Source organism: Corapipo altera, unplaced genomic scaffold (assembly GCF_003945725.1).
Source record: "Corapipo altera isolate COAL_440 unplaced genomic scaffold, ASM394572v1 22b, whole genome shotgun sequence".
NCBI classification, from domain to species: Eukaryota; Metazoa; Chordata; class Aves; order Passeriformes; family Pipridae; genus Corapipo; species Corapipo altera.
The window spans coordinates 12,155,510-12,180,601 of record NW_020884876.1 but is presented as its reverse complement, the minus strand read 5'-3'; the positions used below and the strand labels follow the sequence as shown (position 1 = coordinate 12,180,601).

The 25,092-nt window shown below is 41.6% G+C and overlaps 2 protein-coding genes across 2 annotated transcripts; one reads left to right on the top strand and one right to left on the bottom strand.

Moving 5' to 3' along the window:
- The first annotated feature begins 6,424 nt into the window (after positions 1 to 6,424).
- Positions 6,425 to 14,791, top strand: SAP30 (Sin3A associated protein 30). Its single transcript, XM_027635892.1, has 4 exons — positions 6,425 to 7,025; positions 8,342 to 8,464; positions 11,093 to 11,191; positions 13,248 to 14,791. The coding sequence occupies exons 1-4, from the start codon at positions 6,720 to 6,722 to the stop codon at positions 13,368 to 13,370; spliced, it is 651 nt and encodes a 216-aa protein (XP_027491693.1). The 5' UTR covers positions 6,425 to 6,719; the 3' UTR covers positions 13,371 to 14,791.
- A 903-nt stretch (positions 14,792 to 15,694) lies between these two features.
- SCRG1 (stimulator of chondrogenesis 1) lies at positions 15,695 to 23,797 on the bottom strand. The gene is made up of 3 exons (XM_027635893.1): positions 22,984 to 23,797; positions 18,523 to 18,783; positions 15,695 to 17,001 (listed from the first exon to the last, which is right to left on the bottom strand). The coding sequence occupies exons 2-3, from the start codon at positions 18,756 to 18,758 to the stop codon at positions 16,947 to 16,949; spliced, it is 291 nt and encodes a 96-aa protein (XP_027491694.1). The 5' UTR covers positions 18,759 to 18,783; positions 22,984 to 23,797; the 3' UTR covers positions 15,695 to 16,946.
- Positions 23,798 to 25,092: the final 1,295 nt, after the last annotated feature.

The following is a 25,092-nucleotide window of genomic DNA, read 5'->3' as shown; positions in this document are numbered from 1 at the left end:
AAATGTGGCTGTCTATAATACCAATTAAAAGCTAATATTTCTACCCCACAGCTCGAACTCTTGTGGAAAAAAAAGAAATCTTGAAGTTTGATAATAAGCCCTTGGGGCTATGGGGAATCATTGTTTAGTGTGACCATATGTGAAGTTAGGTAGAAGTTCTCCCTAAATACTGGCAGGGATAAGGACTTACTACAGATGAAAAAGAATCAATGACTGGCACAGTTATGCATTTTAAGAAATAAAAAAGGAAATCTCAAGTTGTTCCGCGTCAAAGATAAGTTTGATTATTCAAAGCTACTGAGAAACTCAACTGCAGCCCCAAACGTGTCTTTTACAGTTTTTAAAAGTTGGGAAAAAAGCAGAATCTGTAAACCTGTAAGCTCTCAACTCCAGTTCATGGCTTGATCATTTTGCTTGATTTTTATGTTGCTACATTTTATACTGATAATCAGCATTTACATTACATTAAATTATTATAATATGTACAAATATTAAAAGCATAGAACCCTCATTCTCAACAGACTTTCATGATAGAAAGACAGATAATCACATCAAAAAGAGGTAAAATAGATGTATTATTAGACCCTGAGATTAGCTTAGTTGGTCAGAGCGTGGTGCTAATAACACCAAGTTGTGGATTTGATCCCTGTATGGGCCATTCACTTAAGAGCTGGACTCAATGATCCTTGTGGGTCCCTTCCAACTCAGAATATTCTGTGATTCTATGGTTTTCCTAATTCTGATATAATTTTAAGATGATGTAAAACCCTGCTCCAGCAGTCGCTTCTGGAGAGAGGTAAAGATCTTTTTAGTGCCTGTGGATAGCTGTAATAGCAAAGTTTGGTCTCATTTGTGGTGTTTATAAAGTTAATAAATATTGGATTTTAAAAACCCAAAGAAACAATAACTTCTTAAACCATATCTGTTTAAAACCCTTAATGTTGAAACTGGAGGGTCAGGGTCTCTTTCTGTGTTCTGTAGCTTAGGATATGTCCTTCACCAGGTTCAGACATACCTTTGCAACTCTAAAGGCTAGAAGCTTTATCAGTATGAAGGCTGAGATTCTAACATTCTCTCTCAAGTAAGGAAGTTGGAGAGCATTAAAGTTGAATGGCAATATCTAATGAAGAAGCAATGCTTTTGATCATCTGCTATGTATTGAACGTGAATGATATCAGTAGGGGCTATTCAAACATAGGAACACGGTACATTCTGCCTAGTGGCCATTTTTTGAGAAAAACTTTGCAAAACAGTTTATCTGATCCTTGTTCCATAATATTTCTTAGGTTTATTATCAAGTAACATCAGCAAAACCCAACTACAGTTTAGAACTACTGTTATACCTGAGTTTGTTGGAGTATAAGCCCATCTGTATCTTTTACCCAGAATGAGCTCTGCAGGAAATCAGGAAAGCATTTAGACCCCAAGCAGTGGTTCACAAAATGTAAGACTGTAGCACAGAGTATACAATGTTTTTGATAGAAATCATTAGAGACCTGCAAAATTTACTGAAAAGATATGACAGTTTCTCTTACAGCAAAAAAAAAAAAAAAAGCAAACTTTTTATTTAATTTCAAGGGATTACAAAAATAACGCTTAAGCAATATACTACCTCGGTCTATTACTCATAGTTAAATTTTTATTGAATTACACAAAACCTTGGGGAGTGATGCTTTTTCAGTATACCAGATAGCTGCACTACATTTCAGAATGTAGACCCAATTAGCTGGGTCTCCTTCTAACTGCAGTCTCAGATAATGTGAAACAAAATGTTAATCAAAGCAAATTGGATGAACAAGTGATTAATGACTCTGAAACAAGCAGTCAGAGGTGCACTTTTAACTTGGCCAAATGGCAGCTTTTGAGGAGGAAGAGGAGGAACTGAGAGGTACCTCAGTGCAAATCTGGAGGTTGGCTTCTCTGCTTCTATGCTGTAGTTGTGTTTGAGCTTGCTCTCTCCTATTTCATACTTCATTGTTTAAGTCCACCAACAAAAATTTGTCGCGTACATTCAACAAAGAACATCTAAGTTTCTGTATTTTTGCACATCAGAGCGAAGTCTTCTACCAGAAGGTCCTTTGATGCCTCCTGTAACTAATGGTTTATTGCAAAAGTGAATTGGCACAAACTGTTAAGGGAAATCTATTACAAAACTTTAAAATTTTTACAGTACACAGGTTTATCAGTTTTAATCCTGTAACACCTAGATTATTCTTAAAATAGAATGTGCGGGTTTTGACTTTGTTTACTGTTTTAAATCTTTTAATAAAAGCCTGTGTTGTATAAACTCTTTCATACATCTTTATTTTCCATTGTACAAGGCAGAATGCTTAAAAAAGACTGGCTTCAGGTGGATTCAGACCTGGAAGTAATTTTGGTGAAAGTTATGATTTTTTTTCTCTTATCCCACTACTTGAATCATATACAATAAGCTCTGTATCACAGATTAAATTTTGTTATACAATTAATTATCTGAAGTTATATTTTAACTATCCTAGTCTAAAACACATAAAGAAGTAAAAAAATACAGTCTGTAGATAAGTTCCAATACTCCTGTGCTTTGGGCTCTACGCTTTTAACAAATTTGGACAATAAATTGGAAGCAAAGCAACAGGCAGTAGCATGGTTAGTTGGTGCTGAAGTGGGAAAGGAAGATCAGATATTAAAAAAATCAGAAAAAAAAAAGGAAAAATAAAAAGAATAGAACTTGTTCCTGATAAGGAAGGAGAGATTTGGTCACTGTTCTTTATCACAGCTCATGAATGTCTATCAAGTAGGTTGCTCTTTTGTCAAAACCACTAGGACAGGTGGTGGAATTTGCAGAATTTTTCAAGTGTTTAAAGGACTCTATTTTCACTAAAATAGTTACAATACATAACAAAGAAAATGTATATTTGCTGAGAAAAATTTATATCAATAGTTTTCCTTATTATTCCGTTTGCTAACAGGATAATTTCAGGTGCTGCACACAAGTGCACTAGTGTACACTTCAGCTGAATAGTACCTGTTGGGGAAGGGAATAGTCCTCCCCAGTTGAACCTTATCAGGGGGATATGTATACACAGTTACAACCCACACTTCCCTTCCAGGATTAATTACTAATAATACATTTCCAGTGTGCTTGCAATACATCTAAGGTGATGCATCTGATTATCATTCTTCTCTCTCAAATTACAAAACACATCAATCAAAAGCTAACAGGAGCTGGGACATATGGCATCTCAGAGAGGCACAGGCTGCTCGGCTCCAACCTGTGCCTGGCCTGTCTCTGTGCCAGGAGGGGCCACCGAGTCCCACTGACTTCAGAGCCTGGGAGCTGTGGATTCAGGCAGACTTTTCAAGATGCTGTAGCTCCTGTTCCTTCTGCATGCCACTTACAAGTCATCCATGCTGTGTGCTTGGCACCCACAAGGGATATAGATTACTGCTGCCTTTCGTACTATTCAGCTCCACTGTGAGTGCTAGTGATGTCTCATGCAGAGAGTTGTTGTTTTGGAGCTGCTGTTTCCTTTGAACAGATTTATTTTTGAAGTTTAATCAGTATATTCTTGCAATGCTGCATTTTTTTATGTTTATTTAAAATATCTCCCTATATATACACTTTATTTATATCCGAATACTTATGCTAGCCACTACTAGAGCTTATGTTATGTTATAAAATAATTTTAGATAATATACTCTATGATGAATCATCTTTTTATTTTGTGGGGCCCAAGCTTTGTGAAAGTTTGTAAATCCAGCCTTTAGTAAGCTTCATACTGTCTGATAAGCCTATCTAGCTGCAGCTCTTTGTATTTTTTGATCCTCCACATGATGCAAAATTAAAAGTGACATGATTTCTTTGTTACTGTAAGCAGGCGTTCATACCAAATGAGGTGCTGGTCATCCCTTTGCACCAGTCACACAGTCCTGCTCTGCTACTGGACCTGTGTGCTGGAACATCATGCAACTGAGTGGTAAAGCAGATCAGGATTAAACCTAAATGATTTTTCTTGTTGCTGGTCTAATTGTAACCCAATACAGTTTGCCATGCAGCCATAGAAATGTTTTTTATGCGCACAAAGAAGCACAGGGCACAGGTGCGAAAACAAGCAGCTTAAGCAGAAGCAGAAGCATCTTTCTCAGCCCCATGACTGTCTTATCATGATCTAATCACGAAACTATGATACTCTACTTAAAATTACTCTTATAAATTAGCATCTTGGCAAGCATAGCTAGGTAACATAATCAGGCTTTTAACTGCTCCCAAACTACAAAACAGATCAAAAACATTTAAAATGCACAAGTGATCCTTCCATCATACCAAATCACAGCATATGCTCACAGTAAGGTCAAATCAATCTGGAAAAAAAAAAAAAGGGGACCTGCAAAGATGTAGTCTGAGTCTAGAAATTGCTATTCATGACCCAGATGTCCACTGAAGAATTCCTGGAACTCACCTTTGTCCCACTTTTCCCAGCCCATGCTTCCTATGTTCTCCTTTAAGGTCTACTTATGATCGTTATTGGTTTTTTTGGGTTGATGTTTTTTAGTTTCTGATTGGTTTTTTTTGTTGTATTTTTTAATTATTATTTTAACATTATTACATTTTTTGAAAGTTTGAAATCACAAGAAACTCAAAAAGTGAGTTAAACCTTTACTGCCTGAGATTGCACAGCAGCAGAGCATGGGATTAAACCTAGGCATTACACTGTCTTCAGCTTGTCTGATAACAACGTGGGGTTTAGTATGTCTTCCAACTCTTCTCCTATTCTCCTCCCTAAAAACTAAAACATGCTTTCTGGGTAACTGCTGCCTGTGACTTTATGCTCAGTTTAGGTTCAGTTACTGTATCTTTCATTCAATTGCGACAGTGAGGAGCGTGAAGGGGGACCTACCCTTATTCTCTAATACCAGGTTATGCAATCAGATTAAGGAGCCATCTGCAGCACTAACTGAAACTGCTCTATAATCGCGTTCCTGGCTCATGCAGAATTTTGGCTTATGCAGGATCTGTGTCTCCTCGAATTATTCACCAGCCTCTCTGCTACTCCTCTCCTTCTTCAGGCTGGAAACACATGGCAAGAGATATGGTCAAATATTTCAGTGATTAAAAAATTGTGCTTTGAGTATGCTCAGCTCAGATTTCTGAGATTTAAAGGAATATTTGCGGTAGTTCAAAAGGAAAGCAAAACCTCTCCCTTCACTGCATGTCATTTGAACGTGCTTGAAGAAAGATTGTAGGTCAGAGCTTGCTGCTTCTCCTGCTCTGCTGTCGACAGCTGAATTGTTAAATGGTTTAATGCCAACGCATCTCTTACGTAGATTTGTAAAGTCTGAAAACTAAAAATATCTGCTTTTATCAAGTATTTTCACAGTGTCTATTTTAGCTAGTCCTGTGCACAGCAAGGTTTTGGTTCATTACGAGCAAAAATAATTCTGCATTCTCAGTCTTTTCTGTTGTTAAAGTCACATTTATTAACAAAAAGACCTTTTAAAATGACGAAAATTGCAAACGGGCACTAGAAGTTGTCTTTGTCTTCAGAGATCTTTACTACAGGAACGCAAAACGATCCCTAAAAAAAACAGTTCCAAAGGACGCGGCTTCGTTTGTTTTTGGCTGAGACACACGGCGGGCGGCTGCACTTCGGCTCCCGAGAGCTCCCTCCCGCAGGCAGAGGGGCAGGAGCGGCCGAATAGAGCCTTGCCCGCCCTCCCTGGGGCAGGCGGGACCCGCTCCCGAGCCATGGCCGACAGTGAGAGCGGGAAAGACAAGAGGCAGTAAGGCTGAGAGGGAAGAGGCCGAGAAGGAAGGCAGGAGACAGAAGATCCGGAACCAACAGCCCGAGCAGTGTCTGTTTCGGCTAAAACCTTAAAGCGAGAACAAGTGAAAAAACGGGGAGATGCTGCAAGGGTGGGAAGAGGCGGTGGGGGCGCCCGACCCCGTGCAGGCCGGAGGGCGGACAGGAGCTCGGCTCCGACCCGTGACACCCTCCGGGGCTGCGCTTCCAAATCCCGCGGCCGCGCCGCCGGGGAGGCGCGCGAAGGGGGGACAGAGGGGCCGGCGCGCGGGGCGTTTTAAAGGCGGGCTGAGCTGCTGCCGCCGCTCCCGCGCGGCGGGCCCGGCCTCCAGACGGGAGGGAGCGGAGCGCGAGGCGCAAAGAGAAGCGGCCGCCCCCGTCGCCTCCGTTGGATGGCCCTGCCTGCCCCGGCACCGCCGCAGCCCAGCCCAGCCCATCATACCGCATCCTATCGCACCCCATCCCACCCCGCCGATCCCTCGGCCGCGCTCCCGCCGCCGCGCGGCACCTCGGGAGATGCGGCAGTGCCTCCCCACGGGCCCGGCGCGCGGCCGGGCAGGGACTGCGCTTCCCGTGGGTCCGCGCGCGCGGCCGGCATGCGCGGCGGGCGGGGCGGGGCGGGGCGAGCAGGTTGCTGTTGTTACATAGGAAACAGCTGAAGAGTCTCCACATGACAGGGGGAGAAGGAGGAAGTGGGGCGGCCCGCAGGGCTCTGCCGCCGCTGCTCCGGTAGTCGCGGGGCTTAGGCAGCGGCCGCCGGCGAAGAGAGCCCTTCCCGCGACGTGTGGGCCGGCCGCCCTTGAAGGCGGCCAGTGCCCCGGTGCCGTCGCTGAAGGGAGGCGGGCAGGGAGCAGGGGAGCGCCCCGCCGGGCCGCGCCGCCTCGCCGGGGAAGTTTGGTGCGGGGCGGGATCCCGCCAGCCGCGGCGGTGGCGCCGGGCATGAACGGCTTCGCCCCCGAGGAGGTGACCCAGCGCGGGGCAGACCCCGCCGCTGCCGCCGCGGTGGTGGGCAATGCGGGCTCCGCCGTGGAGGTGCCGCCGCCTCCCGCGGCGCCGGGGCTGGGTCCGGCTGCCGCCGCGGGCTCGGCGAGTGCCGGGTGCGCGGGCGGCCCCGGTGCCGGGCAGCTGTGCTGCCTCCGGGAGGAGGGGGAGCGGTGCGGCCGCGCCGCCGGCAACGCCAGTTTCAGCAAGCGGATCCAGAAGAGCATTTCGCAGAAGAAGGTGAAAATCGAGCTGGACAAGAGCGTAAGTCCGGGAGGGGAGGTCGCGCCGGGGCTGCCGGCGGGGCGGGTGGACAAAAGACGCCGGCGGGTCGCTGCATCCGTGGCTTAGTTGGTTTGGGGGCTTTCAATAAAGTTTAGTGGGGGCTGGGGGTGTTTGGCGGCGGGGAAGTGTTCGTTCCCCCTTCCCCCCCTTTTCTGTAGCACGGCGGAGTTTAGCTGGCGCGGCAGCAGCACTCCCTGAAAGTCCTCTCCGTCCACGGCGGGGGGAGCGCCCTCCTCCCCTCCCTACTCCTGGGGCCGCCTCCCACCCCCAGCAGCCGGGGGCATCGGCTGCTTGTGCCCCCCTTGCAGCCGCAGCGGGAGGAAGCGTGGCCGGGAAGCGCTGGAGCGGAGCGGAGCCTGCATGGCTCCCGGCGCGCTAGTTTGTCTGTGTTCCTGGCCAGGGCCGCGCTCGCTGCTCCGCCTCGTGTTGCAGCGCCGCACGTCTCTCTGCCCGCGCCGCTCTGTTCTCGCTCGGCAGCCATCAGGCGCCGCTCAGCGCAGTTCGGCTCGGCTGGGCAGGGCAGGGCGGACCCCTGGGCGCGAGGGGCGGCCGCCTTTCAGCGCGGTGGGGCGACCGGGCGGCTCGGAGCGTGTCCGACCTGGCCCGGTGCCGCGGGAGAGCAAAGCGGGGCCCCAACGCGCGGCTGCCGCGGGAGCGCCCAGCGCCCCGGCCGGGGCTGCATGTGCCCCGAGGGACCCCGGCCCGGCGGCACATCGCGCTTCAGGCCGGACACTAACGCTGCCAGGGCTCTCGTTGCCCTTAAAGCACGCGGGCCTGGAATGCAGGGCTGGTACGCGCCGAGATCTCCCGCAGCGTGCAGATTCCCTACAAAGAGAAAGTTGTAATAAAAAGAAAGAAAGTAAAAATAAGTGTGTTGCGTGATCGCGCCGGGTAGCGGAAGTAAAACAAGGAGGGAAGGATATAGATGAGGAAATGAGAATCGTGTTTTTCCTCTCCAGAGGACAACTGGAAGCTTGTTTTTTGTTTGCGTGCTGCTCGACCCCCGCGCTGCGATGAGCGGGCGGGCGGACGGAGGGCTGTGCTCGCCTGTCTCCACAGCCTGGCACTGCTGAATCGGCCGAGGGCAGCATTTCGGCGTGCTCTGGGCCCAGGCGGTGGCACTGATCTGTAGCGCAGCACACCCTCTGTTTAGAGGAAGGCAGTAGACAAGCTTCCTTAACCCAGTTAACGCAGCTTTGATTACTGAAGGGTTGTCTCTCTACGCGCATTTGTATCTTAAGTCTGGGAGATACACTGCATGGATTTGATTGAAAGACGCCGTTTTACTTTTGTAGGCAAGACATCTGTATATTTGTGACTTCCACAAAAATTTAATTCAGAGTGTGAGAAATAGAAGAAAGAGGAAAGGCAGCGATGATGATGGAGACTCACCAGTGCAAGACATCGACACTCCAGAGGTAGCTAAATAGTTGTGTTTGTTTGTTTTTTTCGTAATTGCTATATTAAGCTTGTTTTTAATGACTGCTGAGTCTGCACCGATACTGCTTCGTCACTTTTACAGCTTTTCTTACTCTGGGGCATGTGGGAAAGGGAAGACTCTTGATTCACACTGTTCTTAATATAACAAAATTTAACTGAATTTTATGCTATATTTTCTGGTTAAACTATGCACAGTAGAATGAACAAGAGTCTATTCTTAAGTGATGGTTCTCTCAGAAATTTGCTGTTTTCAGCCTTTTCCTTCTTAGCGCTTCCTCTCCAGAGTGGTGCTTTGCCACGTACCAGCAAACTGTTTTCTGTAGGAGTTGACAGCTTGAAGGGAATTGCACCCAGTACTTGGGATATAAATGCTTCTCTGCCCCGTCCCTCCGGTCCTTTCTTCAATGCTAAATGCGTTGCAGATGGCTCTTGGCAGTTACTCCATTGCCTTAGTCACTTTAAACCCTGAAAGTTTAACGACGGTGGCTCTTTGTTTCTTCACCGTTGGTCTGGGGAAGAGCCATTTGGAGAGCTATGCTAGTAAGGAGTGGAGAAATATCGTGTTTTTTCAAACTGTTTTTTCCACTGTAGATCAGTGAAACCTCACCCATTTAAAATAAGGGAACTACAGCTTTCAGCCTTTTCCGTAGTGTAGTGGCAGAGTCTTGGCACCTAAGGCTCTCTTTTTCCTACACGTGGTCTGGGTTACTTCTACTACAACATGGCTTAGCAGGTGCTCCTCGGTGTATTAATTTTGATCAGAGGCTGTCATGCCTGCCTGTCCCTTCTGAGAGTGATTGTTTAAGCGTTCTTCAGAAATTGGTCTGTAAGTGTTAATTTAATGGCATCCTTGTGGTCAGCATCTGCAGATAGCAGCAACATAAGTGAGGAAACTTTGTACAGGAATCTGCGCTTGAAGGCACGTGTCTCCAGTCTGAAGGTTCTGGCTAAGAGGATTTTAGGGGATTGAGAGTAGTTTGATGTTGGGCTGTGTTGTTCGTCTGTTAAATATCTGGAATTGCTTCTTGGAAAGTTCTGTCTAAAGCTAGTGCTCTGTGTGACTTCAGGTAGCTCTCTGACACTGTGTAATTGCAACTCTTCTGCAAACCTGTTTTGTTTTCATATGCCAGAATTATAAAACATGACACAACTGATGTATATCTCCAGAACAAGAAAATGAGCTTTTTTTCTTAACGGTACTACTACAGGGAAGAAAACTGTCTGGGAACTGGTTTTGAGGAGTTTCAGCTGGCTGTTTGGATAAGAGCAGTATGTTCATTCCACGTAATTACTGTACGTCTTAGACGCCTGTTGGCCGTTGACCACCTTTATTTTTAATTATTATCCAGTTTATTAAGGAAAAAAAGTATCATTCTTCCGAAGACTTGAAGGCCCTCCTCTTTCCTTCTCAGTCTTGACTGTCTTTACTGGTTAGAAGTGATTCCTACAGGAGGGGAAGAGACTCCTGTGGTACTGGTAGCTTCCGGGACCTGCTGAGAAGCTGCTGCTACTCCTCTGCATGATGCTCTGGGGGTGGGTTCTACACTGTGACTTGGGGAGTGGAATTTAATGCCACAAACTTTAGAACATCAAAGGACGCCCATCCTTTACCATGCAAGGTGCCCTCACCTCAAATCTGGCCAGGTTGCCAAGTATGCAGGAGCACTGCTGTTTCCAGTATTCTATAGTGAGGCTGTTAAAAGAATTTAAAGCAAAAGTGAGCACTATCAGTCTTTAAAGTAATGAGTTTGGAGAATACATCTAGTAGAATTTCTCATTCAACCTGCTTTCTCAGCTTGCTTTTCCACTCAGTCATCGGATTAAGCTCTTATGTTATCTAAGAGAATGGGGGGAGGTAAGCTGTAGCTGGGAGAAGTGACTGTTGATCAGAGGTCATCGGATTCAAAACTGACGGAGTACTGGATTAAAGCAGTGTGTTTGCATCCCTAAGAGGACTTTGTGCAATTCTCTCAACTGTTGATGCACACTGAAAAATAGTTTTGGACATTTATGCCCTTGCACATGAGTCCTGTGTTGTGCTTATAGCAGAGATACTTTTGGAGAGCAAGAGCAGCTGTTTTCTTTTCTCACCTTAAGCCAAGAAAACTTTGTAGTGCAGACTTTTTCCTGATTCTAATATGTACACTTTCACGGTACAGATGTGCTGTGTCTTGCATGTAACTTATTTAAGATTTAATGGCTGAAATCACATTATCGGGGCTTCCTTTGAGTCAACATCTTCGTAGATGTTACATGAAAGTTGTTACTGGACTTTGTGTTATTGTACTTGAACTGGGGAACAAACAAGACCCCCATAACTGATTAAAGTACACTAATGAGTTCTAAATACTGTCCACAGCTAAAGGGAGGCAGAACCATGCTCAGTAACAATAAAATGCTCTTGAACTGAACTGAGCTATTTTTCTTTCTGCTGGAAGGTGCAGGGTGGAGTTTGTTTTTTGTCAAAATGACATCTGCTGAGCTGACTGTTTACCCTTGCGTGTCTGTGAGATTCCAAAATGTTTTTGAGAGGCAAACTGTTAATGACTGAATCTTTTTCAGTTACATTAGATTGTTTTCCTCCCCTTCCCCGTCTTTTCTTCTAGGTTGATTTATATCAGTTACAAGTAAACACACTTCGAAGGTACAAAAGACACTTCAAGCTACAGACCAGACCGGGACTTAACAAAGCACAGCTTGTTGAAGTATGTATGAGTGTTTTTCCATAATAGAAAATGCAACTTGCTATGGCATGTGGTTTTCTATACGATTTGATCCTTGCATAAAGTGCCTATATAATCTGGATTTTAGGAGAACAAAAGGGAGCTGCTTATCTAGCTTCATTGACTGTAGCTCCTGAGCCAAGTAAATAAAAAATAGAAGCTCTTTCCAGAGGAGGAACTTCCAAAAGGAGTGTTTGCTGCTTAAAACCACAGTGTTGAGTTGAAACAGGAAGATGATGTGCGTCCCTCTGAATATCATAGAATTGTTGATTTATTGTGTCTGTACATCAGTCACAGCTTTACCTGAAATGCCCTGCTGAAAAGAACTAGAAACTGAGAGGTGGCAGTGAAGTTCTTGTAAGGTTCAGACTTTGCTTTAAAAAGCTAGTTACTGCAACCATTGGTGTTTCTGTGCATGTAAAGTATGGAAACCTGAAAAAACATGACTTTCTTGATAATTCTGTTAAAACCACTGGGGTCTGCTCTCAGAAAAAATGGATTTTTATGAAATTAGGGGGGTTTTTATCAGTTTTTCTAAAAATGCTGAAGCTGTGTGTCAGTAAAGCTGTACATAAGCATCTTTCCTTCATGTGAATGCAATTTTAAAGGAATTCTTTTGTGCTGCAGAGATGCAGTCACAGCATGTTCGTGTAAGTACGTGGAAGAGCTGGTGATCTTCTCTTAACAGGGAAGCATAGCTACTGGGTTTTTTTCACTTCTGTGCAGTGATAGACTCAGTTGTGTTTAAGTGCAGACACACTGTTCATCTCTCCCTTAATCTGTTTGAATTAAAAGTAAGGTTTTTAGCTGTACGGGCAGTCTCAAGGCTGAGCTGTAAAAGAATAGTGCTACTGCCACTGTGTGTAAGAATGCAGCATCAGTCTTCAGTTTTCCTAAAAGTAGGTTAAGGTGCAACTAGCTCTTGAATTAGCAAGACTGTGAACTGAAAAAGCACAGGCAGTTTTTATTCTGCAAAACTGTTGTTTCTGAGAGTCTGCTTTAGGTACATCTCATGATGCAGTCTCATGATTGCACTAGTTTATTCTTATGCTACATGGTGTGCATGGGCAAAGCTCCTTCTGTCACATGCTAGATTTGACTGACCTGCAGGTGTTTGTGAACCATAGCCACAGGACTTCCTTAGTATACAGTATGTGTGATTCCTTGTAACCTGTCCTAACATACAAGAGACACTGCTCTAGCTGTTACTTAAAGTTCACTTCAAAGGACTCTGTCAAACTGCTTCTCTGTGGATGTTTTTGGGGGTAGAGTTGAGAAGGTGTCCTAACTTTTTAATTAGGCTAAACGCATCTTCTTATATCCTATGGTAGTTAAATGAGTAGTCCAGTATTTCTCACTTGTTAATTTTAGTGTACCAACCTGGCAAAAAGCCAGAGAATGGACTCAAACTGGTGTAATATTTTGCGTATTTTCTTTTAAAGCTGATGTTCATTTTGATGAAGGAAAAGACTTCTGAAATGGCAGAATTGATTCAAGAACTGTTTACAGATCATTATATTTTAGTGGTTACTGAAAGCTCTGTTTTGAAGAGCTGAATGTTCAGTTATAATTCTCAAATATTCTTGTGTTAGATGTGTCTGTATGTGATTTGATGCAGACACAGACCACCCCCTAACCTGAGTGAGCAGTAGTGTCTCATTTCTGTGCTGTCACTGCCGATATTCTATGGTCATTACCCACTTTGTATTCAAACTTTAACTAAACCGATTTAATTATAGTCCCATTCTTGTTTTGATATGTTTGGGGTTTTTTCCGGGAAAGCTTCAGGACTTTTTACTTTGGAAATTAGGGTATAGGCTGCTAGTTCTCAATATCTAGTTCTCAATAAAATGGTTCCTGTTTACCTTTTTTTATGAATATTAAAAACTTTTGAGGAAAGGCAGCTTTTCCCTTTTTTACAAGCTTCTTGATCAGACTTTCAAATTTTTCCGTAATACATTTAAATCTGAATCGTCAGTTTCTGTATATAACCTGTATATAAGTGGTTATTTAATTTCCTTGCATTCTTCCTTTATAGATAATTGGCGGCCATTTTAGGACAATTCCAGTGAATGAAAAGGACACCTTAACATATTTCATCTACTCGGTGAAGAATGACAAGAACAAACCAGATCTAAAGATGGATAGTGGGGTTCATTAGGCGGAAAAGGTTGGGACTGAGACTCAGGCCGCAAATCAAAAGACTGAGGTTTTGTTGATATGCAGAAGCTTTCTTTGTAATTTTTTCTCCTGAGAACAATTGTCTCTTGTTTTATTTTTCATAACCTTGCTGATTTGTTTGAAAACCATCTCTTATGAAACAAATTTCCTCAGCAAAAGTATTTTAAATAAATATCACAGGTATTGTTGCTCAAGTGGGTGTGTCTGTAACTTTAGTGAGTTGGACTTGATGATCCTGATGGGTCCCTTCCAGCTCAGCATATGCTATGATACTTGTATCTAATAGGTAAGCTTTGAATTATGTAATAATATTAAAATATTTTTCAATTAAAGTGTGCCAAGGATATATTTATGAATGTACTTAAAGTTCTCACGATGCAATGCCTTTAATTTAAAAAAAAACTGTAGCAGACCTGACAATAGGTTCTTTTTCGTAAGGTAAAAGGCTTTAAGTGACAGTTCCAGTAGTTAGCTGGGCAGAAATGGCTGAATAACACTCTTTTCCTCTTTGGAAACAAGAATTGATGGAAGTTTTTCTGATTTGTGTATTCACTTTGTCCATGCTGAGATATGTGCTTCCCAGCTCTGAGGCCTTCCTACTCCTATATTAAAGTGGAAAAAAATGCTGCTCTCAAATTTCAAAGCTGTAAGTACAGATGAAGAGACTGCTGCAGCTTACTGTGCTGAGAAATCCTTCAACTCAGTAAGAAATCCTTTAGCTGCTGACTTTTCCATTCATCTACATGGACTGCTGCTAAGAACTTAATTGGAGAATGAGAGTCAGAGTCTGTGCGGGGTCAATACAGTATCTTCTAATAGGCATACTGTTTCTTTTTCATTGCATGCATCAGCTCAGGCTTGTTTAAAAAGAATGACAAACCCTCACAATAAAACCAAAACTTCTGGTAACCTGAGAAAAATATCCAGCAATACTTATGCTTTTAATTGAGTGTCTTAGTAAAGTCTGATGTTGAAGATGGTATTACAAATGACTTCTTGTATTATCCTTTTAACTATTGTGCCAGTCCAACTGTGTGGTGTATGGAATATGATTTCTTTCTGTTTTAAGCTGTGCACATAGGTTGAAGAAAAAGGTGAGGGAAAATAGTTTTCATCTTAAAGCAGAGGAGGACACAACTTCAACTTGTTCAGTAAGCATTAAATTGCAACTCCTAACCTTACCAGATGTTTATAAGCTTTTTCTTAATTTAGGAAAAATGAAAAAGCAGTATGTCCATGGTCTAATCTGCTCGATACTTATCTTGTGAGTTTTTTTTGAAAATTACTACTTTTCTGGCATCACTGCAACTAAGATGCTTTACTTTGCTTTTTTTGACCTGTGATGCTTGCATAGAACTGAATGATGATAAACCCTAATCTCAAACTGGCGTCTTCCCAGTATCTCTCAGTGGTGTGATTTTTTCATTGCACTGTTTTATGTATTTCCACAATACAATTCTGCAATGCTGGCCTAAGTTCAAGATGGTTAGTGATATCTAGCTAGTGACAGCTAAAATTGGTGCTCCTTTGAAGATAATGTTTTCATGCCTGTTTTACTACAGGGACTATGAATTTGTTTCCTAAATATCCTTTGCACAAATTCAGCTTCTTATCTTCAAAGTGCAAGTTGCACAAATAGCCATGGAACCTAGTCATGGATAGGACATCCAAATGGTAAAGACTTCTTCTCTGAGTGCATGATGGGGTTGAATGTTCTCAGCTAGGCCTGGCAGGACCTAGGTGAGACCTGGCAGGACTTAGAAGAAACTGTGTGAGGGAAGGAGAGTGGGGAGAGGAACAAAAACAAGTTTCTATGGGAAATAGGTGTTAAAGTAGTAACTTAAGTGACCCTGTCCTGCTGCATGTGTAAAGTGGCAGAACTTTGTTCCAGTGGATTATGGATTTTTCAGGAGTGGTGGAAAGAAGGTAACTAAAAGCCACCAACTTTAGTTGCCAAATTTGCATTTACCTTAATTTTTTTTTTTTTGCTACCGCTGCTTTGGAAAGCTGTGAATGCCAGGCATATGCAACATGATTCTTGTAGAAACTAGATGGCACAAACAACAGAAGTTACATACCCTAAAAGCTTATAGAGGAGTTTGAACAAGAGCAATTACCCTGTGCTTTGTTAGCAGAGCTCTGATATCAGATATTTTCACTGTGTTGCCAGATTTATGGCGTTTATTTTACTCTTAATTTGGTTGGAAGCCCAGATGACTCAGGAATAATTACACAAACATAGCATTAAAAGCCCAGTGACACAAACAGTTTAACAGTCAGTAGTGCAAAAATAGTACACACAGATTTACTTGAGACATTTATTATTGGCAGTGTATAATCACCGCCCTCAGTATCCAACCCTTGTTTGCTAATGGGAAGAAAAACAGTCATCCTGATATTTCATACTGGCATGTGAAGTAGCCTGGTAAACTAGTGGTAGCAGTTTGATCTAATGTGTAAGATTATTGAGTGAATAGTGCACTTTTTGAGTGGAGATGACTGAATAGTTACTTCAGTACTGCATACCTTCCACATCACTGACTTGATACCTAAAGAGTCTTTCTGTGTAAGGCAACAAGCCAGGTTTACTGCCTGTAAGCGTGGCTTGTTCAAGTGGCTTTCCTTAAACTTACACAGTCCCACTTATACATACTCAACACTTGCCAATACAGATTGCAGTATAAGTGAAAAACAACCAAAAAAATTGTCTCTTTCTGTCTATTGCCTAGATACCTCTTAAATGTTAACATGATTACCTCTATGTCTTCTCCTCTAGCTATTTCCTTACAGGGCTAGCCTAAAAATAAAAAGCCAGCATTCTAACTTAATTCTGGGGTATTGTATTTCAAATAAGGCTTGTTTAAAAAAAATGTACTGTTCTAGTATTTTAAATGTTCAGTGTTAAGATTAAATAATTTAAGGGTTTACAGATTGTGCAGTTAAGGCAGGTGACCAGTTACACTTAATTAAGACCTAAGACCATTTAATACTATTAATGTCAGTTTTGACTTTTTTTTATTCCAGTGGAATATTTTCAGATATGAAAATACATGGCTTTTGTATGTGTGTGTATTTTAAGATGCCTAAATAGAATGTGGTAACCTGTCTGCAAAAGTACCAGGGACCGAGTAGCTTCAGCTTGAAAAAGCATAGGATGTGTGATGGCAATAATGCAGTAGGAAGCTGCACTGCCATAGGTTGCTGTGAGAGTCATGTTCCTAATGACGTGAAGGCTTAGGCTTGAAGGTTATTCATCCAGACTAGTTGAGAATATTGCGCTGAGACAGAAGAGTTACACTTTTTACTGGGGTATGCGTGTTAATATGCATTAAGAGCTTGTACAGTCTCTTAAACCATTGGAAATTAGGTCAGGTACCAAATTTGAAAAAACTTCTTACATGCTTGATATTCCATAAAGGTGAGGAAAGGTAATTTTTCTACAGTGTAAAATGAGGCACCGTTTTGTCGTTAGATTGTGGTGGTTTTGTTTTTGCCCTTGAAAGCATTATTACACAATTGTAGAATGATGTCTGTTATCTTCACCTGCAGACTTGAATCACTGACTGTTGCAGGGGATCACAAAAGATATCTTTGGTCCAAAGAAAATATCCCTGAAAGATATGATCAGATATTTAAATAATTAGCCCATTGGTTTATCAGAGCTTTAACATGACATACATTTCCCATTGTGGATATTTTTTAGTATATGTTGTGGTATGTACGGGATTACTATGTGTGTGGGAATATCCTTCCAGCAATGCAAATGCAACTGCAGATCTGAATGAAGAAACTGCCTTTCTACCTCTGCTGGCCTGGTTTAGAAGCAGTGACAAAACTTTCACTGGCTGACTAGATTGGCAGAACTCCACCCTGGTATTTTAGCTTTGAGAAAATAAACTTGCCAAATAGATTATATTATCAAAATAAAGGACTTTGGCATGTGCATGCATACTGGTTTAGTGCAGTTTGTCCCTAGAACAGACATGCAAAGAAGGTCTTGTGTAGCTCAGGATGGTGGAAGGAATACTTTTTTAGGTATTTTTTTAGTCTGCTCAAAACTCAGAGGTTGAAGCTTAAAACTCCCAGTGTGCTTCACAGTGAGGACACCATATCTGATTTTAGGGAAAGTGAAAGATGGAAAAACTTATTGAAACCCTGCTCTCAGTCTGAATGTGAGATTTTTAGCTTTAGAAGTCTTTCGCACTTGGTTCAACTTGTCTCCCCTACAAGAGTGTTGAAAACTTACCCATTACTGGATTTTTAGGGAGTGTTAAGAGAAGCAAATATGAAAAATAGGTTTTGCTTGCCTATATAATACCATCACATTTTAGTGTCCCTGAAGTATTAACAAGTTTTGAACTGTTGTTATTTCTAATCCAGATATACTGAAGAAAAGATGTTGCTGAAAAGCTGAATGAAATAATACCTCTTAATAACATTTTATTACTTAAAACAGGTATGGGCTGATGGTGGGTTTTTTAAGTCAGTTATGTTTTTTCTGTTCAGCAACAACAAAATGCCCTTGTTCAGTGAGAACGTCACTGTTAAGCTTTGTCAGCAGTGCCAGAAAACCAAGGAAATGTAGATGTTCTGGGGCTAAATCTTTTCCCTGCCTTACAGGTATTTGCGAACCTCTGTTCCCCCCATTTGATTTCCTGCTGTTAACAGCTATCTTTACAGAATTATTTATTCAACTGACATATGTACATACACCTTAGAATATCAATGCTGTTCTTTTCTGTGGAACAGAAGTCAAATAGTTTTGTTTGTGGTCTGAAAACATCTTCATTGTAAAATGCTGTGGATAAAGATTTCATGTAGTTATACTTAGTTTGGATCAAACAGGAGTTGAAAGTTGGGTGATTAAAATGCTGAATTCCCCAGTACTAGGACAGGAAGGTTTACAAAATATGCTAAGCAAGTCCTATGTGAGCCCCTGAAAACCAAAACCTGAGATACTGGCAGCATATCAGATAATTGGCTGTATCTTAATATCATTTCAAACCATTTGAAGGGATTAATTTCTTTAAAGTGGTAGCTTATTCCACCTGTGGAAACTGTAAAATGATGGAAATATAATGAGCAGTTGTAAAAAAACTGTACAAGTTTACATGAAATGAGTATGGTCTTACTTTGGGCAGCAGAGCAATTCATTCAAGTTGCAGTAACAGATCACCTCACAACCCTTCCCTTCCCAAAAGTGATCTTGCAGAGTGTCATCAATTTGTCGAAGGTTCTCCGTGCCTTCGGGGATGTTGTGACAGTTGTGGTCTTTGAGGGCCCTCTTGTAACAAGAAGGGCGGTGGGAAGGCACCGCGAGGGTATCCAGGAGGGTGCTCAGCAGAAGCAGCGCCGAGAACATCTTCATTTTTGCAGCTTCCTACAGCAGGGTGGTAAAGAGAAATGAGGTACGTGACACAGGTATTGCAGCTGAACAGACTTCTCTCCTCAGTTTGCTTCCTTACTTACATTTTTTTTCTTTTTTTTCCCTGTGAAGTTTTGGAGGATTGAGCATGAGTTCTGGAGAGTGTTTTCTCCTAGGAGGTAAACAATATTGGAGGAGAATTGATATTCATTACTTTCTGTACAACCTTGGAAATCCTTTCATCAGGAATTGAGGCTTCTGATGCTGGCAATTTTGTTGTTTCTTTGGCCTCTCACCTTGAGAAAATTGCTTTGAGCTGGCTGCATTTTCTCAGTGGTGTAAGTGATTGTATTGATTGCTGCCAAACCAGGGGAAAATGTCTGGGTGTGTGTCCTTGCCTTCCTGGCCATTTTGCCTGTCAAAACAAGAGTCACTCACATAAAATTAATAGTATCCTTCCCCATCGAAGTTGTGGAAAAACTGCTGACTGATTGAATCCTCTGTTATGGGCTGCTTGAAAAACTGAAGCATTATACAGCTGAGAAAGCTGAAGCTCTCTGCAGTGGTGCCAAGTGCCACTGTCCTGGACTGCAGATTCGGGTATGATACTGCATTACAGAGAATTCTTTTTTTAATTTTTTTTTTTTTTTTAGTATTCCAGACTGCTTAGTTGAGCCTTGCTACTGGAGGCCATTATGGCTTAATTGGCTTTTTAAAAGATGGGATAAATTATCCCTTGCTAAACTCTCCTGCTGGTGACTAGGATTTCCATCATCTTGTTTAACACTAGTTCTGCTGTTCTTAGCTGCTTTGCACAGAGTTTGACCATGCCACAGAGCTTTGGATAAGATCCTTGAACTTGCATTCACTTTTAAATTAACATTTTGAACCATGTTTCAACCTAGACTTTATTGTCTTAGGAGAGAGAGTGGCTGTTATACCTTTCCTCATGCTTGAACAAAAGGGATCTGATATCTTACTGAATTTAAATGGGAATTCTCCTCTGGAAACTAATTTAAAGCAATGACCAGCTCTGCCGAGCACTCCCTGTGTGCTTGATACTGTACTTGCGTTGACCTCAAGGAAGCCTTTGCCATCCTTCATCCTGTTGGCACTTCAGAGTTGATCCCCTGACATGCTGGCATTACAGGCCAACCCTAGTCTTTCTTGTGGGGCTGTAGATTAGACTGCTGTAGGCTAAGCCAAAAATAACAAGGTGTAAGGCAATGTCTGATCAAAGACTATCAAAAGCCATGTTAAGATGGAAGAACTATTATCTGGTTAAGTTAAAAAATGAGATATGCCAGCTATAGAAGTCAATTGATAGAGTCCTGTATGAGTTATTCTGTGAAAATCTTGAGATCACCCTTGAAAAACAAACAATAAACTTTTAAATCTATAATTTACAGTATTTTATAGTAATTATTCTTGGATAGTTATCCTGGCACCATAGCTGTCTTGCTTATCTTCCATTTCTTCAACTAATGAATAACATACCAGGGACTATTAGAAAATCTGGGAATTTAGATGCATATTAGGGATGACACCTCAATGCTCTTTGGTTTTGTTTTAATATTTAAATTTGGGGGGGTTATAAACATTGGTATTTATATTTAGACTTGGTTTTTTTGAACACCAGTAGCCAAATAAAATATTAAAAAGTGGCCTATATACTAAAGAACGTGGCTGAAGTTAAAATAAGCTCTTGTGTATTTTTTTAACTTCTGTTGTAGAAGCAAAATTCATGGAATAATTCCTTTTAGTTTCCATGAACTTGTATGGGAACTCTTGACTAGAAGACTCCTATAAACCATTAGTAGTGGAACCTTGGGGATCATGGTATCTTGCTCCTGTGTACTTTTTTTTTTTATTATTATTATTTCTAATAATTCAGGTGATCTTTCCCTACCTGGAGTTCAGCTGGAATGCTCATTTGAATATGTTGCCAGCTGCCTATCTCCTCAAAATTTGGAGAAATTCACTCTGTCCTGAGAATGGGCAGATTCCTTACTGTCAAATTGCTGGATTAAAAAATCATGATGTACAGTTTAAGGTGATTCTGTAACTCAGTATTTGCCTTGAAATATAACAGAATATTGCTGTAGTGCATCATCAAGAGTGGTTGTCAAAATCTGTATTAGCAAAGTCAACATGTAGGAGAGCAATGGATAGAACAGCTTTTGTGACAGGTTACCTATGCACCTTACCAGTGTTCAACACTGTTACTATTCAGAAAAAAATATTTATTATAATTTTGTTTCCGCTTAAATATTTCCTCTGGGGTTTTTTTGCAGATCATAACCACATGGAAATTTTTAGTCGAAAGACCTATCCTCAAAAGTCTGTTTCTTTCCTGAGAATGGTCCCTATTTGCAGATGAAAGATTGCAAAGGACCTGAAGTGTTTCATCAGCTCCCTGCACAGGATCAATGCTGGTAAACTCAGTAGACCTTTCAGATGCAGCATCTCTGTCTGACAAACTGCTGTAACTTCTCTTTCTGAATATGGTTGCGCATATGTTGGAGTGTCACTGATTGCCTAGGTAAAGAACAGAACTAGTATGTGTGTATTTATTTCAAAATGGGTGTTCAAGACCATATCTGCTTTTGCATACCACAGAAGACAGTCTTTTCTCATAAAACAAGTCAGGAAAATGTGAACAAAACCAATTACTAAGGTGACCCAAAGACTCATTGCTAGCAAGCATATTTCTTTATTTTATAAAACCTTCTGTCGAGACAGCAATGGCATTCATGCGAAGCTTGACCAGGTTGCTCTATCAAGATTGTATAATTTCAAATTCTAGCAGAAGTAAACCATCTGAAAATACTGAAAATGAACTTGCATTTGTGTAAGTTCTTTTCAGTTAATTATTTTGGTTATTTTGACATCAGGTAAGTAAAGTTTGAGACTAAATGCAACTGGGAGTACAGGTACTCTGAAATAGTTTGGAGCTTTTTGTAAAGGAAAAGGGTTAGTTTGGGAATATGCATGGTGAGTTGGGAATCAGTGCTGTCCCTACTTGTTCAGCTGAGAGCGTTTGAATTATCCTGCCAGGCAATTTGGCATCATCTAATCTTTGGATCTGCTAGATGCAGAGGTAGTCAGAAGAGACCAAAGAGAAAAAACCAAGTTTCAGCCTGCATGTCCAAGAACAACAGGGTAATAGTTCATGAGAAGTGATGCCGTGTAAAAGTCACATGGTATCAGTAGGAGCTCAGGTGTTAGAAATAGGGAACAGAGAAGTGGTACAAAATGCGTATTTTGGCACCTCTAGAGATCCACCATGTTTGGAAAAATACAAATATTTACAAGTTGGTCTATCAACCATTAAATATACCCTTCATTAAATATACCCTTCTTATATCCTTAAGCAGGCTGTGTCTCTAGTTGCTTAATGTTGAAAACAAAAAATACAGTAATTGCTACACTTTTGGGGTATGATCTTTTTCAGTCTGTCCAGTGGCATGTGCCAGGTTAACAAGTTGCAGTTAAGAAGCAAGTATATATTAAATTTGTTTCCTTTTAATGTTTTGAGTTCAAGAGCTAAAAATATTTATTGATAATAAAATGTATCTTATTGTTTTGTCAAGTTTCCCTTTCAGAAACGTGTAAAATGCTAAGTATTTAATATTTAGGTGTGTCAGTGCATGATAGTTAGGTTTATTACTGCATTCCTAAGAAATCATTACACAAGAGCTGCATAACTGATAATATTGTGAAGAATCTTTTCCATTAAAAAAAAAAAATCCTTCAAATCTATTTTATTTGAACTGTTAATGCACTGTAAGGACAGTGTCTATTCCACTGAGGGTGAATTCCGTGAATTACTGCTTTGTAATTATCATCAATACCATGATTCTTTCCAGAAACTGAGTTATCGTTAAACCCCATTTATTTTTCTTTAAGACAGCAATTCATTGTAAACACGCCCCTCTCCATATTCACCAGTTTTGCAACATTGAGCACTGGAAGGCAATATAGTATGTTTAATGACCTCAGATGTCAATACGTGGCATCCAACTTTGAAAAAAAGCAAGATAGTAAAAGAATTACTTTGAGCTGGATCATAGCCATGTATCTATCTTAAATTGCACCTCTTGCCTATGATATAGCAGCTTCTCCCAAATCATCTTCTGCATGTTTCCATATATATTTCTAATTCTGTGCTCTGTAACTAGCAGCAGCAGAACAAGTACACAAGGATAATTTCAGGAGCAAAACGTACCTTTTTCTTCTGCTTCACTCCCTTTCACTTTCTTGGCAGCCGTATCTTTTTAGATGTACCCAGAGAGAGTTAGAGCTAGCGGGGATGAGAAGAGAGAGGGAGGGCTGATGGGAGATGCTGTACAAACAACCCTTTGTTTGTCCTGACTTCTGCCTGTGACTGACGAGCTGTTCTCCAGCAAGGGGTCAGAGGAAGCTCCAGCAAGGGGTCAGAGGATGGGCTTCAAAGAACCACCTTTTGCAGTCACTGCCAGCCTTGTTTAGGGGCAAAAAAATGAGCATGTTCCTTCTAGCAGGAAACAATTAGTTCATCCAGAATCTGATGCGAAGGTGTCTCCTCACAGAGCAAAGCATAACATTGAGAATGACAGAAGAGGAAATATCCTGTGGAATAACTGTCTTGCTTGTGGAGTGTGAGCAGGCTGGAGGGAGCAGGAGGGAGCAGACTTCTGGGGTTGCACAACCAGAAGAATGTGGTTTCTAGACAGATACCTTATTTTGCATTTGGTGGAGAAGAGCAGACCTACCCAACAATCTCCTGCAAAGTTTTTATTCTTGACTTTGGGATCCTTTCAATTTTCTGAAACTGACATAATAAAAAAAAATCTTTTCATTATTTTAACCTGACTTCTAGTAAAGCATACTCAGTGATGCCATGCGTCCAGTTCTTTACTAAACAAGTGTTTAATCAAGAGGTAAAGTGTTACATTGAACAGTATTTCAGAGGAAGTTATTTTAGACTAATACAAATAATCAAATTATCTGATACCATAAAAACACATAACGAGGTTCTTAAATGGAGTTGAAGTATTATGTATTAATGAAAAAATAGTCTTGAGGGTGAAGCATATGTCCTCATATTTCTGTGGTAATTTGACCCTCATTCTGTTATAGCCATCCTGGATCTATTTTGTGATGGGAATAGAGAAGTATGATTGTTGAGCTGTAATTCTTACATTTTCTTGTCTACATTATTTTAATTCTGATATTTTGTTGTAAGAGTTTGGTTTTCTCTGTCTGTTGGGCTGCTTCCAGTACAGGGGTTTGTTAGGAGTGTCTCTACCTCCTTTTTTGTGAGAAGTGCCTCTGCTCAGCTGGCTCAGTTTACAGTTGGATGTCTTGCTGCTTGTTCAATTTGATTTACTGTATACCAGAAGTGAGCTAGGGCCTCTGTAAGAACTGCATATTCATCTTCTGCTGCCTGAGCAAAAAGGGGAGGCAAATGGCACAGATGTTTAGAAGCAAATCTTTTGAGACTGAACCTACCTCCTCAAGGTGGTCCTATCCAGCAGAGTGTTCCCCCTCTCTGCTGGAGATGGGCAACTTGGAGGGCAACGAGCAGGATGCATGGTTGTACCTCTACCTCTAATTCAGGTTAGAAACATAAGGAAGGACATTTTTTGCCACTGCTGTTACAGACACAGCAACTTAAGAGGGGAGGGAAGAGATAGCTGCAGGCAGCAGCTGTCAGAACAGGACAGCCTTGCCTTTTCAGGGTGACAAAATGCCTGGTGCTGCCTCTGCTTTTCTACATAAATTCTTCTCTGGTGCAGAGCCTGACCATGGCGGGCCATACCTTAAATGAGATTATTGTAATGCCTCTGGGAGTACACAGTGTTCCAGGGCAGCATTCTGCTGTGGGAGGAGGCTGTGAGCCTGGTGTGGATGTACAGGGGACTTTCTGTGTGTAAGCAGGGATAAAACTTGGGAGGAGGGAATGAGAACATATTGTGCTGATGCTCTGTTGAATGCCTTTTTAGTTAATTGCAAATAAACTTTGGTGTTAATGATTTGAAGTTTTTATCAGAAGGTGTAATAAAAGTGCATTAAGATTATCCCTTTGCTGTCTATTTGACTTCTCTTGTGTTTTCCAGGAGTATCTGTGTTTCCAGAACACATTTTGAGAGCCCTGTTTGGACAGCAGTCCAGTGAACTGATAGTTTTGTATATGAAGTGAAGTGTGTGAGGCATAGTTTTCTTCAGGAAACGTCCTGCTGCATTTTGAGAAAAGACAGTTCTAACGAAGTTGGTGTTTTGCTGGTGATTTGTTTTTTCTGCTCCCTCCATATTTTCATGTATGATGTTTTCAGTCACTGAAAGCTTTGAGGAA

Coding starts and splice junctions, on each gene's coding strand:
- SAP30 (XM_027635892.1), top strand. CDS start 6,720: ATGAACGGCTTCGCCCCCGAGGAGGTGACCCAGCGCGGGGCAGACCCC. Junction 8,465..11,092: donor AAGACATCGACACTCCAGAG/GTAGCTAAATAG, acceptor CTTTTCTTCTAG/GTTGATTTATATCAGTTACA. Junction 11,192..13,247: donor ACAAAGCACAGCTTGTTGAA/GTATGTATGAGT, acceptor CTTCCTTTATAG/ATAATTGGCGGCCATTTTAG.
- SCRG1 (XM_027635893.1), bottom strand. CDS start 18,758: ATGAAGATGTTCTCGGCGCTGCTTCTGCTGAGCACCCTCCTGGATACC. Junction 17,002..18,522: donor GAATTGCTCTGCTGCCCAAA/GTAAGACCATAC, acceptor CATATCTTTCAG/GGATATTTTCTTTGGACCAA.